Source organism: Lethenteron reissneri, chromosome 62, assembly GCF_015708825.2.
Source record: "Lethenteron reissneri isolate LAM-NWPU_2019-01 chromosome 62, ASM1570882v1, whole genome shotgun sequence".
Classification (NCBI taxonomy): Eukaryota; Metazoa; Chordata; class Hyperoartia; order Petromyzontiformes; family Petromyzontidae; genus Lethenteron; species Lethenteron reissneri.
Window position 1 is genome coordinate 3,269,912 of NC_083840.1, and position 18,929 is coordinate 3,288,840.

Genomic DNA, 18,929 nt, shown 5'->3' on the forward strand with positions numbered 1-18,929 from the left:
ACACAGTGAATATTGGAACTGAAGCTTGACTTGAAACTATTTAATCTCAAATGAAATCGCAATATCGGTCAGAAAAGCCGCAATCAGACATTTTCCCCAAATCGTTCAGCCCCTTGTCACTGTGGATTCTTCTTCTTGGTTTTTTCGGTAAAGTCACGTAGAAGGGAAGTAAGAAAATAATAAAAATAAAACATAATAAAATAATTCTCACGACGTTTCGGCTACAACGCAAGCAGCCGTCTTCCCTTCTACGTGACTTTACCGAAAGAACCAAGAAGATGAATCCCTGCAGTCACGAAAGCTTTAAATCGAAATACAATGTGTGTGTGTGTGTGTTTCATTGTGACCCATGCAAGGCCCACCTGAGCTGCTATGCATATCGCTTTCGGATGAAACGAGCCGGTTATCACAAATGATAGCGACTCAAAGAAGTGGCTTATCAACATCATCATCATCTTAGATTTGAAGCTTTCGTGACTGCAAGGATTCATATTCTTAGGTTTTTTCGGTAAAGTCACGTAGGTAAACCATCAAAATTAATAAAAATATTAATTTTGATGTTTTACCTACGTGACTTTACCGAAAAAACCTAAGAATATCATCATCATCATCACGTGGAAATGTATAGCAGCAGCCAAATCACTCTGAACCTCACTGATTGACCGTGTTGGGTGGAGGTGGTTGCACGACACACACAGTAGACGTTTTACGCGAGCGCAAACATCGTTGTCTTCTTTAAACAAAACAAAAATCTCGTCTTTGTCGTGATCGTAATTTGTGCATCTAGTAAGCATGGTCTCGTGTTTATTTTCATTGTTTTCCACCCCTTACTCCTCGCGTTGTCCGCGACTATCCAGAGAGAGGCAGAGAGAGAGAGATGGACAATGAGAGAGACAGAGACACACACAGAGAGACAGAGAGATACGGAGAGAAACAGAGAGAGAGAGAGACAAACAGACAGAGAGACACACACAGAGAGAGACAGACAGAGAGACACACAGAGAGAGACAGACAGAGAGACACACATAGAGAGACAGACAGAGAGACACAGAGAGAGAGAGACAGACAGAGAAACACACAGACAGAGAGACAGAGAGAGAGAGACAGAGAGAGAGAGAGAGACAGAGAGATACAAACATAGAGAGACAGACAGAGAGCGAGATACAGAGAGAGACAGGGAGAGACAAACAGACAGAGAGACACACACAGAGAGAGACAGACAGAGAGACACACACAGAGAGAGACAGACAGAGAGACACACAGACAGAGAGACAGAGAGAGACAGAGAGAGAGACACAAACACGGAGAGAGAGACACAGAGGGACACAAAGAGACACATAGAGACACACGAAGAGAGACAGAGAGAGAGAGAGCTAACCCAGAATTGTGCTTTAGATTCCTCGTCGAACAGTGCAAAGGCTACACTCAACAACAACAACCACCACCACCACATGGACGACAACAACATCAACAACTATGGTGACCCGGGGGAAGGGGGTAGAGTGAGATAAAACATTTTTTTTAAATAATCCCAAAGTGTCGGAGTGAAAACCGGAACCGAAAACCGAATCGATTAAAAACAAGAGACATCGTCCATTGTTTGTTCACCAGGCGTGGAAAGGGGGGGGGCAGTGGGGGTTGCGGGGGGGGGTCATTAAATAAATAAATAATAACAATCCTATCGCGTCGGGAGTGAAAAACCGGAACCGAAACCGAAACAATGAAACGAAACAATGAAACGAAACAATGAAACGAAACAATGAAACGAAACAATGAAACCGAAACAATGAAACGAAACAATGAAACCGAAACAATGAAACCGAAACAATGAAACCGAAACAATGAAACGAAACAATGAAACGAAACAATGAAACCGAAACAATGAAACCGAAACAATGAAACGAAACAATGAAACCGAAACAATGAAACCGAAACAATGAAACGAAACAATGAAACGAAACAATGAAACCGAAACAATGAAACCGAAACAATGAAACCGAAACAATGAAACGAAACAATGAAACCGAAACAATGAAACGAAACAATAGACATCGTCCATTGTTTGTTTATAAGGGGTGGGTGGGGGGGCAGTGGGGGGGTTAGTGGGGGGGTTAGTAGGGGGGGGGTCAGTGGGGGGAGGGGGCGGGGGGTCAGTGGGGGGGGTCAGTGGGGGATGCCGCGCCCATCACCCCCACCCCCATCCCTTAAATTAATAATAATAAAAAGATCAAGAAAAATCTACATTTCGTGCATTACCTCCGGTGAATTGTCAATCAAACTAAAAATGTCTCAACATCATGAATTATCTTCTTGGTTCTTTCGGTAAAGTCATCACGTAGAAGGGAAATAATAAAGTAATAAAAATAAAACATAATAAAATACAATTCTCACGACGTTTCGGCCACAACGCAAGCAACCGTTCTCAGGCGAAGAACAGAGCCTGTCATTCAGACGCTGTCTTCCCGACAGACCTGTTCTTCACCTGAGGACGGCTGCTTGCGTTGTGGCCGAAACGTCGTGAGAATTGTATTTTATTGTTTAATTTTATTATTTTATTACTTCCCTTCTACGTGACTTTACCGAAAGAACCAAGAAGATTAATCCTTCGTGGTGTTGTTTGCAAAGTCTCAGAAGCGTTAAAAAAACGTTTTTTGAAACACCCCGCATATGCAGACAAATATTATTCAGCCGGAGCGGTTAAACCAGCCATCATCATAAAGTTATTTTCTCACAACCTCAGACGTACAGAGAGAGAGGCACACACACACACACACAGTGAGATAGACACGCAGGGCGCCTCGAAAAAAATGCTTCAACACTTACATGAGACTATTGTTTTTAAATGGAAAAATAACGTCGTAACAAATGTAATGATAGTAGTTCTCGATTTGAAGCTTTCGTGACTGCGAGGATTCATATTCTTAGTTTTTTTCGGTAAAGTCACGTAGGTAAAACATTAAAATTAATAAAAGTAAATTAAAAAATTAAATAAAAATCACGAAGTTTCGGAGGCAACACAAGCTTCCGTCTTCAGGTGGAACCGTCAATGATTGCTGTATCAATGATTGTTGTATCAATGATTGTTGTATCAATGATAGCTGTATCAATGATTGTTGTATCAATGATTGCTGTATCAGGTGAGTAGGTTGAACAGCTGTCGTGCTGTGACGGTTCCACCTGCAGACGGAAGCTTGTGTTGCCTCCGAAACGTCGTGATTTTTATTTTATTTTAATTTAATTTTACTTTTAATTTTTTACCTACGTGACTTTACCGACAAAACCTAAGAATAGTAATGATATTAGCTTCAAAAAGTTAAAAGAGTCTGCCACTTCTCAGCCAGCGTTGTCAACTCATTGCCTGGAATCTCCCCCAGGTAGTGTCGTTGCAAATTCTCAGAAGCGTTAAAACATTTTTTCGTAAAACACGCTGCAATACTGCAATTATAATAATTATAAAAAAACGTGGGGGGGGGGGGGATGTGGTGGTGGGGGGCAATTGACCCCCCTCCCGGACCATGGACCCCCTTCCCACTGTGTCGTTACGGTGATTGAGTGGACGAGACGCGGTCACAGAGGGAAGACTTTGGTGTTTGCATAGCGAGTTCAAGAAAAGCGGCCCAAAGTGGGGGTTGGGACGAGTGCTCGTGCCGTGCGTGCGTGTGTGTCCGTGTGGGTGTGTGTGGGTGTGGGTGTGTGTGGCTAAAGCACAGCAAGTTGGCACAGTAGGGGGCACAGGTGGTGCATCAGCCAGTCATCTCGGTCATCTCGGTCAGTCGACCAGTGGCACCTGGGTCTGCCCCGTGACCTCCTGCCAGCGGGCTTTCGACACTTCACGTGGCCTCAAGGTGCACTTGGCCTGGCACAAGCATCGTGGTGACGTCACCGCCACTTAGTGGCGAATGGCGGTTGTTGTTGTTGTGTCGGTGTGTGTGTGTCCGTGTGTGTGTGTGTCCGTGTGGGTGTGTGTGTGTCCGTGCGTGTGTGTGTCCGTGTGTGTGTGTGTGTGTCCGTGTGGGTGTCCGTGTGGGTGTCTTGAGTGGTCTGAGTGATGGTGCAGCGTTGAGTCAATGGGCAGTGATGAGTCTGTGGTGCAGTGTTGATTATATGGTGCAGCGTGGAGTCTATGGTGCAGTGCTGAGTCAATGGTGCAGTGTTGATTATATGGTGCAGTGTGGAGTCTATGGTGCAGTGTTGAGTCTATGGTGTAGTGTTGAGTCTATGGTGCAGTGTTGAGTCTATGGGCAGTGTTGAGTCCTAGTGCAGTGTTGAGTCTGTGGTGCAGTGTTGAGTCTATGGTGCAGTGTTGAGTCTATGGTGCAGTGTTGAGTCTATGGTGCAGTGTTGAGTCTATGGTGCAGTGCTGAGTCTATGGGGCAGTGTTGAGTCTATGGGCAGTGTTGAGTCTATGGGCAGTGTTGAGTCTATGGTGCAGTGTTGAGTCTATGGTGCAGTGCTGAGTCTATGGTGCAGTGTTGAGTCTATGGTGCAGTGTTGAGTCTGTGGTGCAGTGTTGAGTCTATGGTGCAGTGTTGAGTCTATGGTGCAGTGTTGAGTCTATGGTGCAGTGTTGAGTCTATGGTGCAGTGCTGAGTCTATGGGGCAGTGTTGAGTCTATGGGCAGTGTTGAGTCTATGGGCAGTGTTGAGTCTATGGTGCAGTGTTGAGTCTATGGTGCAGTGCTGAGTCTGTGGTTCAGTGTTGAGTCTATGGTGCAGTGTTGAGTCTATGGGCAGTGTTGAGTCCTAGTGCAGTGTTGAGTCTGTGGTGCAGTGTTGAGTCTATGGTGCAGTGTTGAGTCTATGGTGCAGTGTTGAGTCTATGGTGCAGTGTTGAGTCTATGGTGCAGTGCTGAGTCTATGGGGCAGTGTTGAGTCTATGGGCAGTGTTGAGTCTATGGGCAGTGTTGAGTCTATGGTGCAGTGTTGAGTCTATGGTGCAGTGCTGAGTCTATGGTGCAGTGTTGAGTCTATGGTGCAGTGTTGAGTCTATGGGTAGTGTTGAGTCTATGGGGCAGTGCTGAGTCTATGGTGCAGTGTTGAGTCTATGGGGCAGTGCTGAGTCTATGGTGCAGTGTTGAGTCTATGGTGCAGTGTTGAGTCTATGGTGCAGTGCTGAGTCTATGGGGCAGTGTTGAGTCTATGGGCAGTGTTGAGTCTATGGGCAGTGTTGAGTCTATGGGCAGTGCTGAGTCTATGGGCAGTGTTGAGTCTATGGTGCAGTGTTGAGTCTATGGTGCAGTGCTGAGTCTATGGTGCAGTGTTGAGTCTATGGTGCAGTGTTGAGTCTATGGGTAGTGTTGAGTCTATGGGGCAGTGCTGAGTCTATGGGCAGTGTTTAGTCTATGGGCAGTGTTGAGTCTATGGTGCAGTGTTGAGTCTATGGTGCAGTGCTGAGTCTATGCTGCAGTGCTGAGTCTATGGTGCAGTGTTGAGTGTTGAGTCTATGGGGCAGTGTTGAGTGTTGAGTCTATGGGGCAGTGCTGAGTCTATGGGCAGTGTTTAGTCTATGGGCAGTGTTGAGTCTATGGTGCAGTGTTGAGTCTATGGTGCAGTGCTGAGTCTATGCTGCAGTGCTGAGTCTATGGTGCAGTGTTGAGTGTTGAGTCTATGGGGCAGTGTTGAGTGTTGAGTCTATGCTGCAGTGCTGAGTCTATGGTGCAGTGTTGAGTGCTGAGTCTATGGGCAGTGTTGAGTGTATGGTGCAGTGTTGAGTCTATGCTGCAGTGCTGAGTCTATGGTGCAGTGTTGAGTGTTGAGTCTATGGGGCAGTGTTGAGTGTTGAGTCTATGCTGCAGTGCTGAGTCTATGGTGCAGTGTTGAGTGCTGAGTCTATGGGCAGTGTTGAGTGTATGGTGCAGTGTTGAGTCTATGCTGCAGTGCTGAGTCTATGGTGCAGTGTTGAGTGTTGAGTCTATGGGGCAGTGTTGAGTGTTGAGTCTATGCTGCAGTGCTGAGTCTATGGTGCAGTGTTGAGTGCTGAGTCTATGGGCAGTGTTGAGTGTATGGTGCAGTGTTGAGTCTATGCTGCAGTGCTGAGTCTATGGTGCAGTGTTGAGTGTTGAGTCTATGGTGCAGTGCTGAGTCTATGGGCAGTGTTGAGTCTATGGTGCAGTGCTGAGTCTATGGTGCAGTGTTGAGTGTTGAGTCTATGGTGCAGTGCTGAGTCTATGGTGCAGTGCTGAGTCTATGGGCTCAGCATTGCCCACACTGGGCTAATAGCGAGAAAGTTGTTGTGGCGAGAGGGAAAGGAGACAGAGCAAGAGACGAGTATCTGCGCTCGTCATGGCTACCATCCGTAAACTCGAAACGCTCCGACACGGTTCCGCGAAAGGAAATCAAAAGTGCATTTTTTTTTCTTCATTTTACATACCGCGGATGACGCCAAAAACAAACTCAAATTGTGCCTTCTTCTCGATCACACCCCCCCCCACCCCCCCTTATTATTATTTTTACAAGACAAAGAGTAACCCCCCCCCCCCGCTTATTATTATTTTTACAAGACAAAGAGTAACCCCCCCCCTCCCGACCCAACTCACTCCCTCCACTCCCCACCTACCCACCCATTCTCCCCGTGTAGCCTTCACAGACTGTTGTGGGGGGTGGAGGTGCAAGGTCTGTTGTGAGCAGAGCTGTGGAAGCTGCACGTACGAAGGCCGGCACAGTGGGCACACGAACGGGGGGGGGGTGAGTGAGGTGGGTGAGGTGGGTGAGGTGGGTCAGGTGAGTGAGGTGAGGTGGGTGAGGTGGGTGAGGTGGGTGAGGTGAGTTGAGGTGGGTGAGGTGGGTGAGGTGGGTGAGGTGGGTGAGGTGGCACCTATCACACCTGCCCCCCCCTCCCCCCCGTTAGTTCGCCATAGGTGGCGGCGTTCACTAACTCACACCTACAGGGACTCCTCTACTTACAAACGAGTTAGGTAACGTAGTTTCTTCGCCTGAGGACGGCTGCTTGCGTTGTGGCCGAAACGTCGTGAGAATTATTTTTATTATGTTTTATTTTATTATATCCCTTATACGTGACTTTACCGAAAGAACCAAGAAGATGAATCCCTGCAGTCACGAAAGCTTTCAATCGAAATTTAACATAGGTGACTGTTCGTAAGTCGGTTTGTTCGTAAGTGCCAACTTTACTCCTGTCCATTACAAACATGTTGGACGGCGTGGACACTAAACATGGGAATGACTTTTAAAGTTGTATCATCTCCTGTAGATGTAGATGCAACTGGTTCTTCACGTTATGCTAATGTAAATGCCACTGGTTCTTCACGTTCTGCAGATGTAGGGGCCACTGGTTATTCATGTTCTACAGATGTAGATGCCACTGGTTCTTCACGTTCTGCAGATGTAGATGCCACTGGTTCTTCACGTTCTGCAGATGTAGATGCCACTGGTTCTTCTAGTTCTGCTGATGTAGATGCCACTGGTTCTTCATGATCTGCAGATGTAGATGCTACTGGTTCTTTATGTTCTGTAGATGTAGATGTCACTGGTTCTTCACGTTCTACAGATGTAGATGCCACTGGTTCTTTACGTTCTACAGATGTAGATGCCACTGGTTCTTCACTTTCTGCAGATGTAGATGCCACTGGTTCTTCACGTTCTGTAGATGTAGATGCCACTGGTTCTTTACGTTCTGAAGATGTAGATGCCACTGGTTCTTCACGTTCTGCAGATGTAGATGCCACTGGTTCTTTACGTTCTGAAGATGTAGATGCCACTGGTTCTTCACGTTCTGCAGATGTAGATGCCACTGGTTCTTCATGTTCTACAGATGTAGATGCCACCACCGCCATCGAACTCTCGGTCTGAACAGGCAACTGGACATACGGACAGATTTGTTCTTATCTTTGAAAGTTCGTAAGTCGAATGTGCCTAAGTAGAGGAGTCCCTGTACGGATACTGAGTCCCAGGAACCGGTTAAAGATAATAATCGCAACCGGTGGCGGTGGTGTCGGTGATGGTGGTGGTGGTGTCGGTGGTGGTGGCGTCGGTGATGGTGGTGGTGGCCACGAGTGGAGAATCGATTCCATGCCAACGGGAACCGCTCCCACTATCGCGCAAAGACAAAGATCCCCCGTGTAGCCTGCAACCGACTGTTGGGGCAAGTGCTGTTAGCGAGTAGCAGCACACGAGGGGTGGGTGCCCAGCACCACGCCCGACCGCCTTTGTCTTTCCAAGCGGCAATGCTTTTTTTTTAGCTTTTCAACTACTCGCAAACAGCACCGGATTACTCATTTGAGGCTGAGTCGACCTAGGGGAGGAGGAAGCCTACGACCGTTTAACACACGGATGTATATATATATAAATAATCGAACCGTACACTGAAGCCGTGGGGAGCTGGGGGGGGGGGGGGCTGGGAGGTGGGGGTGAGTGGGAGTTTGTTTAGCATCTCGTCTCTTCTGAAACTCCACTGGAGAGACAAAGGCGGCCGTGCGTTCGCGTCGGTGACTCTCAAACGCCGGCTCGAGTTGTAATCGGGGGGAGTCCGTCAGCCTCACGACCACCATCATCACCATCATCACCATCATCACTAGCAGCAGCACCACCACCATCACTAGCAGCAGCACCACCACCACCATCATCATCACCACTATCATTACCACCACCATCATCACCATCACCACCACCATCAGCACCATCATCACCAGCAGCAGCATCACCATCACCATCATCGTCACCAGTAGCAGCAGCAACACCACCACCACCGTCATCACCATCATCATCACCACCATCATCACCACCACTAGCATCACCACCAGTAGCAGAACCACCACCACCATCATCACTACCAGTAGCAGCACCACCACCACCATCGCCACCAGTAGCAGCACCACCACCGCCACCACTGCCACCGCCACCACCTCCACCACCGCCACCACCGCCACCACCATCGCCACCACCGCCACCACTGCCACCGCCACCAACTCCACCACCGCCGCCACCGCTACCACCGCCACCACCACCACCATCACCACCACCGCCACCACCGCCACCACTGCCACCGCCACCAACTCCACCACCGCCGCCACCGCTACCACTGCCACCACCACCACCATCACCACCCACCATCACCACCACCACCACCGAGGCGGCCGCGGTGATTGTCGCAGGCGAGGCAGTCGGCAGCGTGCGGCTTGGGTGGCGTTGTTAGAGCTGGGAAGTCGATGTCGTGGGGGGGGGGGTGTGGTGGGGGGGGGCTAAGTGGGGGGGGGGGGGCGATGGTGGGGGGGGGCGATGGTGGGGGGGCGATGGGGGGGGGGGTGGTGGGGGGGGGGCTATGGTGGGGGGGGGGGGAGATGGGGGTCAGTTTCTTAGAAAACGTCGTCACGACGAAACGGCAAGAAGCTTCACCTCATGTCGGCCTGCAGACAAGAAGGAATAGGACACAAGTGTTAGCTGTTGTTGTTGTTGTTGTTGGTATGATTGTTGTTGTTGTTGTTATTGTTGTTGTTGTTGTTGTTGGTATTGTTGTTGTTGTTATTGTTGTTGTTGTTATTGTTGTTGTTGTGATTGTTGTTGTTATGATTGTTGTTGTTATGATTGTTGTTGTTGTTATGATTGTTGTTGTTGTGATTGTTGTTGTTATGATTGTTGTTGTTGTTATGATTGTTGTTGTTGTGATTGTTGTTGTTATGATTGTTGTTGTTATGATTGTTGTTGTTGTGATTGTTGTTGGTATGATTGTTGCTGTTGTTATGATTGTTGTTATTGTTGTTATGATTGTTGTTGGTATGATTGTTGCTGTTGTTATGATTGTTGTTGTTGTTTTGATTGTTGTTGTTATGATTGTTGTTGTTATGATTGTTGTTGTTATGATTGTTGTTGTTATGATTATTGCTGTTGGTATGATTGTTGTTGTTATGATTGTTGTTACTCTGGCTCGCCAGGAGAAGGCACTGCAGAAAAAGTGTCCCGACTAATATCCATCTGTTCACCATCATCATCACAGCAAAATGTGTGGACTAATCTCTTCACCATCATAACTCCAAATATACAGCAGCAGGCGTCAGGGTCGGGATTGAACCCACGACCTCCTGTACACCAGGCGAGGTAGTTAACATCTCCTAGCCACCGTGATGATGATGAGAGAGAGAGACACGCAAACTCCAAATATACAGCAGCAGGCGTCAGGGGTCTGGATGGAACCCACGACCTCCTGTACACCAGGCGAGGTAGTTAACATCTCCTAGCCACCATCACCAAGGGGGGGGGGGTGCTCACGTAGCACAGCTTGCCGGCGTGGGTCTCATCCGCGACCTCCACAAAGTCGGCGTCAGCGTCGGCGTGCCCACACGACCTCCCGGACGGTGCCCGCCGAGGCCCCATCATCGGTCCCGCGCCGAAACCTGGGGTGGCACCGCCACCACCGTAGCCACCACCGTAGCCACCACCGTAGTCACCACCACCACCACCGTAGCCACCACCGTAGTCACCACCACCGTAGCCACCACCACTACCGTAGCCACCACCACCACCAGGGAAGTTTGGCCGGGAGTAAGGTGGAGCTTCTACGCCAGACACAGAGACACAAAGATCCCCCGGTATCTTAAAGCCATTATCGTTCAGCCATCCCCATTACCAAGCGACCCCATATCCCAATGACCCATGACCCCATAACCCCATGACCCAGTGACCACATAACCCCATGACCCCGTGACCCCGTGACCCCATATATCCTTGACCCAGTGACCCCATGACCCATTGACCCCATGACCCATTGACCCAGCTACCCCATACCATCGTGACCCACTGACCCCATGACCCCATAACCCCGTATCCCCATGATCCAGTGACCCCGTATCCCCATGACCTCATGACCCCGTGACCCCGTGACCCTATATCCCCCCCTTGACCCCGGCCCCCGCGTACCGTGCAGGCCGTAGAGTTTGTCCGCGGGGGCTCCGCAATGCCCCTCCAGGCTCCGCTCGCCATCGTCACCGCACCCACCGCCTCGCTCCAGGGAGCCCCCCACTCCGCCCACCACCACCATCGCCGTCGTCGTCATCATTGGGGGGCACGTGCCCACCGGTGGGGGAGGGGCGGGGGGGAGGGGCAGGTCTGGCGACGCCGGGAGGGGAGGGGGGGTGAGGGGGCAGAGGGGTCATCAGCATCATCATCAGCATCATTATCATCAGCATCATCAGCATCATTATCATCAGCATCATCAGCATCATTATCATCAGCATCATCAGCATCATCAGCATAATTGGGTTGTAGGAGGACAGCCAAGAGAGTGAGGCTTCAACTTACACGTTGATGATGCGTGAGTGAATGAGTGAGTGGATGAGTGAGTGAATGAGTTAGTGAACGAGTGAGTGAACGAGTGAGTGAATGAATGAGATGGTGGGTGAGTGGGTAATCGAGTGAGTGAGATGATGAGCGAGTGAGTGAGTTCCAAGTTGATTTCGTGTGACCAGGGTGAGGGGTCAAGAGACCATGAGTGAGTGAGTGAACTGAGTGAGTGAATGAATGAGTGACATTGTGGGTGAGTGCGTAATTGAGTGAGTGAGATGATGAGTGAGTGAGATGATGAGGAAGTGAGTTCCAAGTTGATTTCATGTGACCAAAGTGAGGGGTCAAGAGACCAAGAGTGAGAGAATGAGTGAGTAAATGAGTGAGTGAATGAGTGAGTGAATGAATGAGTGAATGAGTGAGATTGTGGGTGAGTGCATAACTTGAGTGACTGAGATGATGAGTGAGTGAGTGAGATGATGAGTGAGTGAGTTCCAAGTTGATTTCATGTGACCAGGGTGAGGGGTCATGAGACCAAGAGTGAGATAATGAGTGAGTGGATGAGTGAGTGAATAAGTGAGTGAACGAGTGAGTGAATGAGTGAGATGGTGGGTGAGTGGGTAATCGAGTGAGTGGATTTACGAGTGAGTGAGATGATGAGCGAGTGAGTGAGTTCCAAGTTGATTTCGTGTGACCGGAGTGAAAAGCCGGGTTCATAGCTTCTTGAGATCAGCAAGCGAGGATATTATTACGATGGTTCATTTGTAAATCATTCGTGCGGCAACCAGAAGCCAATGCACGTGTGAGTACGTGCACGTGGGTACGGGCACGTGGGGTACGTGCGTACCATCGAGGGAGGGCTTGGCTTTCGGACGCTTCGAGGGACGGTACTTGAACCCAAGATTTGCGCTGAAGCTGCCGCTGCCGGCGCTGTCCGATGAGTAGTAGCCGCCACCACCGCCACCACCACCACCGCCGCCACCACCACCGCCACCACCGCCGCGCGGCCGCCCAGCCACCGCCGCGTGCACCTTGCCTGGTACAGCGAGAAGGTGGGGTGGGAGGGGGTGCGAAGGAGGGTGAGTGGCAGGGAAGGCGTGACGCACGCCACACGCGGAGATCAGCTGCTGAACGCTGGCGGCTTGCGATCAGACGGCTGCCACTGGGGGTGCCCCTCAGCTCGAACACACAGCACAGAGGTCGCAACCGGGTACCCGATACCCGTACCCTACCCGATACCCGGCTACGGGTACCCGTTTGCGACCCTGGTGCGGCCGGGTACGGGTACGAGTACGGGTAGGCCGTGAGTCACTGGTGAGTCACCGTTTGTCACTCATTTCCCAACGTCTTGTCTCTTCTCACAATTCAAGTTCCTAGAATCAACCCACCCGTGCCTGCAATGTGGCTTCATCCCAGAGGTCGCAATCAGGTACCCGATACCCGTACCCTACCCGTACCCGGCCGGGTACGGTTAGGGTACGGGTACGGCCGGGTACGGGTACAGGTACCCGTTTGCGACCCTGGTGCGGCCGGGTACGGGTAGGCCGTGAGTCACTGGTGAGTCACCGTTTGTCACTCATTTCCCAACGTCTTGTCTCTTCTCACAATTCAAGTTCCTAGTGTAATGCGGGCGTAAACGGCCTCGTGGATATGACGTAACGGGGGGAGGGGTTAGGTCACGTGGGGGAGAAGGGAAAGCTCTTAAGGGCGGGAACCGGAAGAGACGGGAGGAGAGTGTAAGAATAAAGACGGGAGGAGGCCACGCGGGGCAGAGGGTGGAGAGTGGCGCGATCGCCACAGGACGGGACTCGGCACCGTCGGCCAGCGGTGTCCGGGCACGGGAAGGACGGAGAGCAGCAGTGGGGCTGCAGAGAGAGCAGCCGAGAGACTGCATAAGGGCGGAGAGCAGTGGCGGCTCCTGCAAAATCTCTCAGGGGGGGCAAATGTCTGGATGATTGATAAGGATAAGGTCCACCCATGCAATGAATAAATTAACAGCTTAAGCATGTAAAGGCAACTTCACTTCTTTAATATTAATGAAAAATAAAGTGACTCTTACAATACATCTTGTTTGTTTATATACTCACTATTAAAACAAACCACTCAAGTTTATTTTATTAAAGATTCCACTAGGTAGCGATAAATTATATTGTTGGATGAAACGTGCTTACGTATGATGACGTTAGCACGTATGATGACGTAAACACGTATGATGACGTAAGCACGTTAGGGCTCGCCCTCCCGGAAGCCATAGAGAATGCATGGGAGCGCCCCCGTTCGAAAAAAAACATCTTTGAATGTAAGTCTATGGGGCCACTCGGGGCGATTCTCAGCCGGAGTGAAATCGCCCCAAAAGAGGCGGTACTCCACAGAACGTGACATGACGCTGATTGGACTATATCCAGAGGCTGACAGTGACGGCTAGCGTGACTCTGTGGTTGAATGACATTGGTGGTGCGTCGCCCAATCGCCCTAATGAAGAAACCGCCCCTGGCGGAGAGGCTGAGAGGAAAGCCAGCAGCGGAGCTGCATCGGGAGCGAGGAGAAAAGGCTACGCGAGCGACGGCAGCAGAAGGGCTGCCGAGCGGAAGGTGGAGAAGACTCTGAGCGAGGGCCGTGCGGGGCAAAGTTGTAAGAACCCAGATAAAGAACAACGGAGACAGACACAGTGAAAGAGTCCTTTATTACACTAGAATCAACCCACCCGCGCCTGCAACATGGCTTCATCCCTGAGGGTGGGGGGGTCTCTACGGGACGCGCATGCCGGAACGCGCAGGTAGAGGTATCATCACAGACGGAGTGAGCCCGGGCGATTGGGATGGACACTCAGCGAGTGCGTGCTCAATCACTAACACCGCATTCGCAATAACAACGTCGTCTTCGTCGTCGTTGGCAAAAAAACTGTCAACCCCTTCTTGTTGGTTCTTTCGGTAAAGTCACGTAGAATGGAAATAATAAAATAATAAAAATTTAACATAATAAAATATTATGTAGGGATTCATCTTCTTGGTTCTTTCGGTAAAGTCACGTAGAATGGAAATAATAAATAATGAAAATTAAACATAATAAAATATTATGTAGGGATTCATCTTCTTGGTTCTTTCGGTAAAGTCACGTAGAATGGAAATAATAAAATAATAAAATTAAACATAATAAAATATTATGTAGGGATTCATCTTCTTGGTTCTTTCGGTAAAGTCACGTAGAATGGAAGTAATGAAAAAATAAAACGTAATAAAATAATTATCGCGACGTTTCAGCCACAACGCAAGCAGCCGTCTGACTCTGTCTCCCCGACAGACTTGTTCTCCACCTGAGGACGGCTGCTTGCGTTGTGGCCGAAACGTCGTGAGAATTATTTTATTATGTTTTATTTTTATTATTTCCATTCTACGTGACTTTACCGAAAGAACCAAGAAGATGAATCCCTGCAGTCACGAAAGCTTTAAATCGAAATGTCAACCCCTTATCAGTGCCCCTATCCTTATTTGAGACCAATTCAGACCGTATTGGTCAACCCCGTGGCCCTTATACATCTCAACGTTCATCCTAGAAAATTCCATCGCAAGGGAGAAATGCAAACAAATCGACAATCACCACGAGTACACTCACCACTAGTACACTCACCCACACGCTCAACCACACACTCACTCACCCACACACTCACCCACAAACTCACCCACACACTCACCCACACCTCACCCACAAACTCATCCACACACTCACCCACCCACACACTTACCCATACACTCACCCACACACTCACCCACACACTCACCCACACAATCACCCACAAACTCATCCACACACTCCTCACCCACCCACACACTCACCCACACACTCACCCACCCACACACTCACCCAACCACACACACACTCATCTACCCACACACTCCCCCAACCACACACTCACTCACCCACACACTCACACACACACTCACACACACACTCACCCACACACCCAACCACACACTCACTCACCCACACACTCACACACACACACTCACCCACACACTCACCCTACCACACACTCACTTACCCACACACTCACCCACCCACACACTCACCCACACTCTCATATCTGTCAACCCCTTATGAGTGTCCGGACCTTCTTAGAAACCAACTCAGACCTTAGTGCTCACCCCGTGCCCTTTATACATCTCAACGTTCACCCTACAAAGTTCCATCGCAAGGGAGAAACACAAACAAAGACACATTATTTTTGCCCCGTATTGAAATGTCTGTACGCCGAATCGCCCTGGAAACTCACTTTCCTTGTACAAGAATACAGAATAAACCGTATGGGTTGACGGGGACGCTGTCTTTCCGACAGCTGTTTCTTCACTTGAGGACGGCTGCTTGCGTTGTGGCCGAAACGTCGTGAGAATTTTATTTTATTATGTAAAAAAAATATTATTTTATTATTTCCCTTCTTCGTGACTTTACAGAATGAACCAAGAATATGGGGAATGGGTTGGTGATGATGGTTGTGATGATGATGGTGGTGGCGGTGATGATGATATTGGTGGTGATGATGGTAGTTGTGATGATGATGGTGGTAGTGATGATGGCAGTGATGATAGTGGTTGTGGTGATGATGGTGGTGATGATGGTGGTGGTGATTATGGTGGTGGTGGTGATTATGGTGATGATAGTGATGATTGTAATGCTGATGTTGATGATAATGATTGTGACGGTGATGATGGTGATGATGGTGGTGGTGATGATGGTGGTGATGATGGTGTTGGTGGTGATGATGTGATGATTGTGATGATGATTATGTTGGTGATGATGGTGGTGGTGATAATAGTAGTGTTCATTATGGTGATGATTGCGATGATGATAGTGATGATTGTAATGCTGACGTTGATAATAATGATTGTGATAATGGTGATGATAGTGATGATGTTTGTGATGATGGTGGTGGTGATGGTGGTAGTTCTGATGATGATAGTGGTGGTGGTGGTGATGATGATGACAGCGATGATTGTGATGCTGATGTTGATGATAATGGTGATGCTGGTGATGATGGTTGTGATGCTGATGTTGATGATAATGATGATGATGGTGATGATGATGGTGATGCTGATTTGCCGGCATGCACGCACCTTGGTGTCTTAGATCGCCAGGCGGTTCTCGGATCGAATCGGTGAAGACAGACTCGTCCCCAGACGATCCCTCCACCTCCTCCTCCTCCACCTCCTCCACCTCCTCCTCCACCTCCTCCTCCCACGCACTGCTCGGGTCCCCATAGCACCCCCCTCCCACTCTGCCCGGCTCCCCACCACCCCCACTCTGACGTGTGTGTACGTGTGTGTGTGTGTACATGTGTGTGTGCGTGTACATGTGTGTGTACGTGTGTGTGGTACGTGTGTGTGTACATGTGTGTGTACGCGTGTGTGTGTGTACGTGCGTGTGTGTGTATACGTGTGTACGTGTATGTGTACATGTGTTGTGTACGTGTGTGTGTACGTGCGTGTGTATACGTGTGTACGTGTATGTGTACGTGTTGTGTACGTGTGTGTGTACGTGTGTGTGTACGTGTGTGTACATGTGCGTGTGTGCGTGTGTGTGCGCGTGTGTGTGTGTATTGCGTGTGTCACCAACGTATGAATGCACGCACACACACACACAAACACGCACACACGCACGCACACACACGCACGCACGCACACGTACGCAACGCACGTGTATGGAGGAAGAGAGCACATGGGAAGGTGGTGGTGGAGGAGGGGGGAGAGAGGGCGGGGGAGCGAACACAGCGGTGAGATGAGCGACGCACATGAAGACGCGAACCACGTGGACGATGGTCACACAAACACGAGTGGAACTCAAACTTTGTCTTGGCAACTGTTGTACCCACCCCCCTCCCCTCCCCAGTTTGTTGAATTTTATTTCAACTTCCAACGAATTGCCACCACCAATACCACCACGGTGACGTCACCACGGCACCCGTGCCAGGCTAGGTGCACTTTGAGGCTAGTGTCGAAGGCTTGCTGACAGGAGGATGTCTCGGGACAGACCCAGCAGATGCACAACAGCTGTACCCCCCCCCTACTGTGCCAGGCTAGGTGCAGGAGGTCACGGGACAGACCCCAGATGGTGCCATGGGTTGGCTGACTGAGATGACTGGCAGATGTACCACCTGTGTCTCCTACTGTGCCAGGCTAGGTGCAGGAGGTCACGGGACAGACCCAGGTGCCATGGGTTGACTGACTGAGATGACTGGTAGATGCACCACCTGTGCCCCCTACTGTGCCAGGCTAGGTGCAGGAGGTCACGGGACAGACCCAGGTGGTGCCATGGTTGACTGACTGAGATGGCTGGCAGATGCACCACCAGTGCCCCCTACTGTGCCAGGCTAGGTGCAGGAGGTCACGGGACAGACCCAGGTGGTGCCATGGGTTGACTGACTGAGATGACTGGCAGATGCACCACCAGTGCCCCTACTGTGCCAGGCTAGGTGCAGGAGGTCACGGGAAAGACCTCAACTGGTGCCATGGGTTGACTGACTGAGATAACTGGCAGATGCACCACCAGTGCCCCCTACTGTGGCCAGCTTAGGTGCAGGAGGTCACGGGAAAAACCCAGGTGGTGCCATGGGTTGGCTTGACTGAGATGACCGGTAGATGCACCACCAGTGCCCCCTACTGTGCCAACTTGCTGCAAATTTATCCGACCGGCGCTCGGCTCGTTGTTGTGAGCGTCGCTCCTCAGCCTTCCGTTGTTGCTGGAGGGCGACTGCCTCCAACTGCCCAGTACCACCACCCACCACCACCGTATACTAGTACAGCATTAGTGTATAGTGTAGTATACTAGTACAGCACTGGTTTATAGTGTAGTGTATAGTGTAGTGTATAGTGTAGTGTATAGTGTAGTGTATAGTGTAGTATAAAGTGTAGTGTTATAGTAGTGTATTGTATAGTAGTGTAGTGTATAGTAGTAAAGTGTATAGTGTAGTGTATAGTGTAGTGTATAGTGTAGTGTATAGTGTAGTATACTAGTACAGCACTAGTGTATAGTGTAGTGTATAGTGTAGTGTATAGTGTAGTGTAAAGTGTAGTGCATAGTGTAGTGTATAGTGTAGTGTACTAGTACAGCACTAGTGTATAGTGTAGTGTAAGTATAGGTAGTGTATAGTGTAGTGTATAGTGTAGTGTAAAGTGTAGTGCATAGTGTAGTGTATAGTGTAGTGTACTAGTACAGCGCTAGTGTATAGTGTATAGTGTAGTGTATAGTGTAGTATACTAGTACAGCACTAGGTGTATAGTGTAGTGTATAGTGTAGTGTATAGTGTAGTGCACCAGTGTATATTGTAGTGTATAGTGTAGTGCGCTAGTGTATAGTGTAGTGTATAGTGTAGTGCACTAGTGTATAGTGTAGTGTATAGCGTAGTGCACTAGTGTATAGTGTAGTGTATAGTGTAGTGTACTAGTGTATAGTGTAGTGCACTAGTGTATAGTGTAGTGTATAGTGTAGTGCACTAGTGTATTGTATAGTGTAGTGTATAGTGTAGTGCACTAGTGTATAGTGTAAACCTATAGTGTAGTGTACTAGTACATTATTATGATGATTGTTCATCCAGCTGTGGATTGATCAAGGCTGTGCGCGACCTTCATTAAATCCCGAGGACACGAAACTGAACAGCGATTACGGAACGGAAGTTGGGATCATTAGCCAGGGGGTGGGGGCAGGTGGGGT

General features: G+C 49.5%; 1 protein-coding gene across 1 annotated transcript in view; it reads right to left on the bottom strand.

Annotated features, from left to right (window-relative positions):
• Window positions 1-9,264: 9,264 nt before the first annotated feature.
• LOC133358579 (loricrin-like) overlaps window positions 9,265-18,929 on the bottom strand; it is a 17,328-nt gene continuing 7,663 nt past the window's right edge. Inside the window, exons 2-6 of the mRNA XM_061576947.1 lie at window positions 16,337-16,451; window positions 12,076-12,264; window positions 10,866-11,054; window positions 10,218-10,504; window positions 9,265-9,358 (exon numbers count right to left, since the gene is read on the bottom strand). Coding sequence (XP_061432931.1) covers window positions 9,344-9,358; window positions 10,218-10,504; window positions 10,866-11,054; window positions 12,076-12,264; window positions 16,337-16,451 — 795 coding nt within the window. The 3' untranslated portion in view covers window positions 9,265-9,343. The remainder of the gene's footprint in view (window positions 9,359-10,217; window positions 10,505-10,865; window positions 11,055-12,075; window positions 12,265-16,336; window positions 16,452-18,929) is intronic.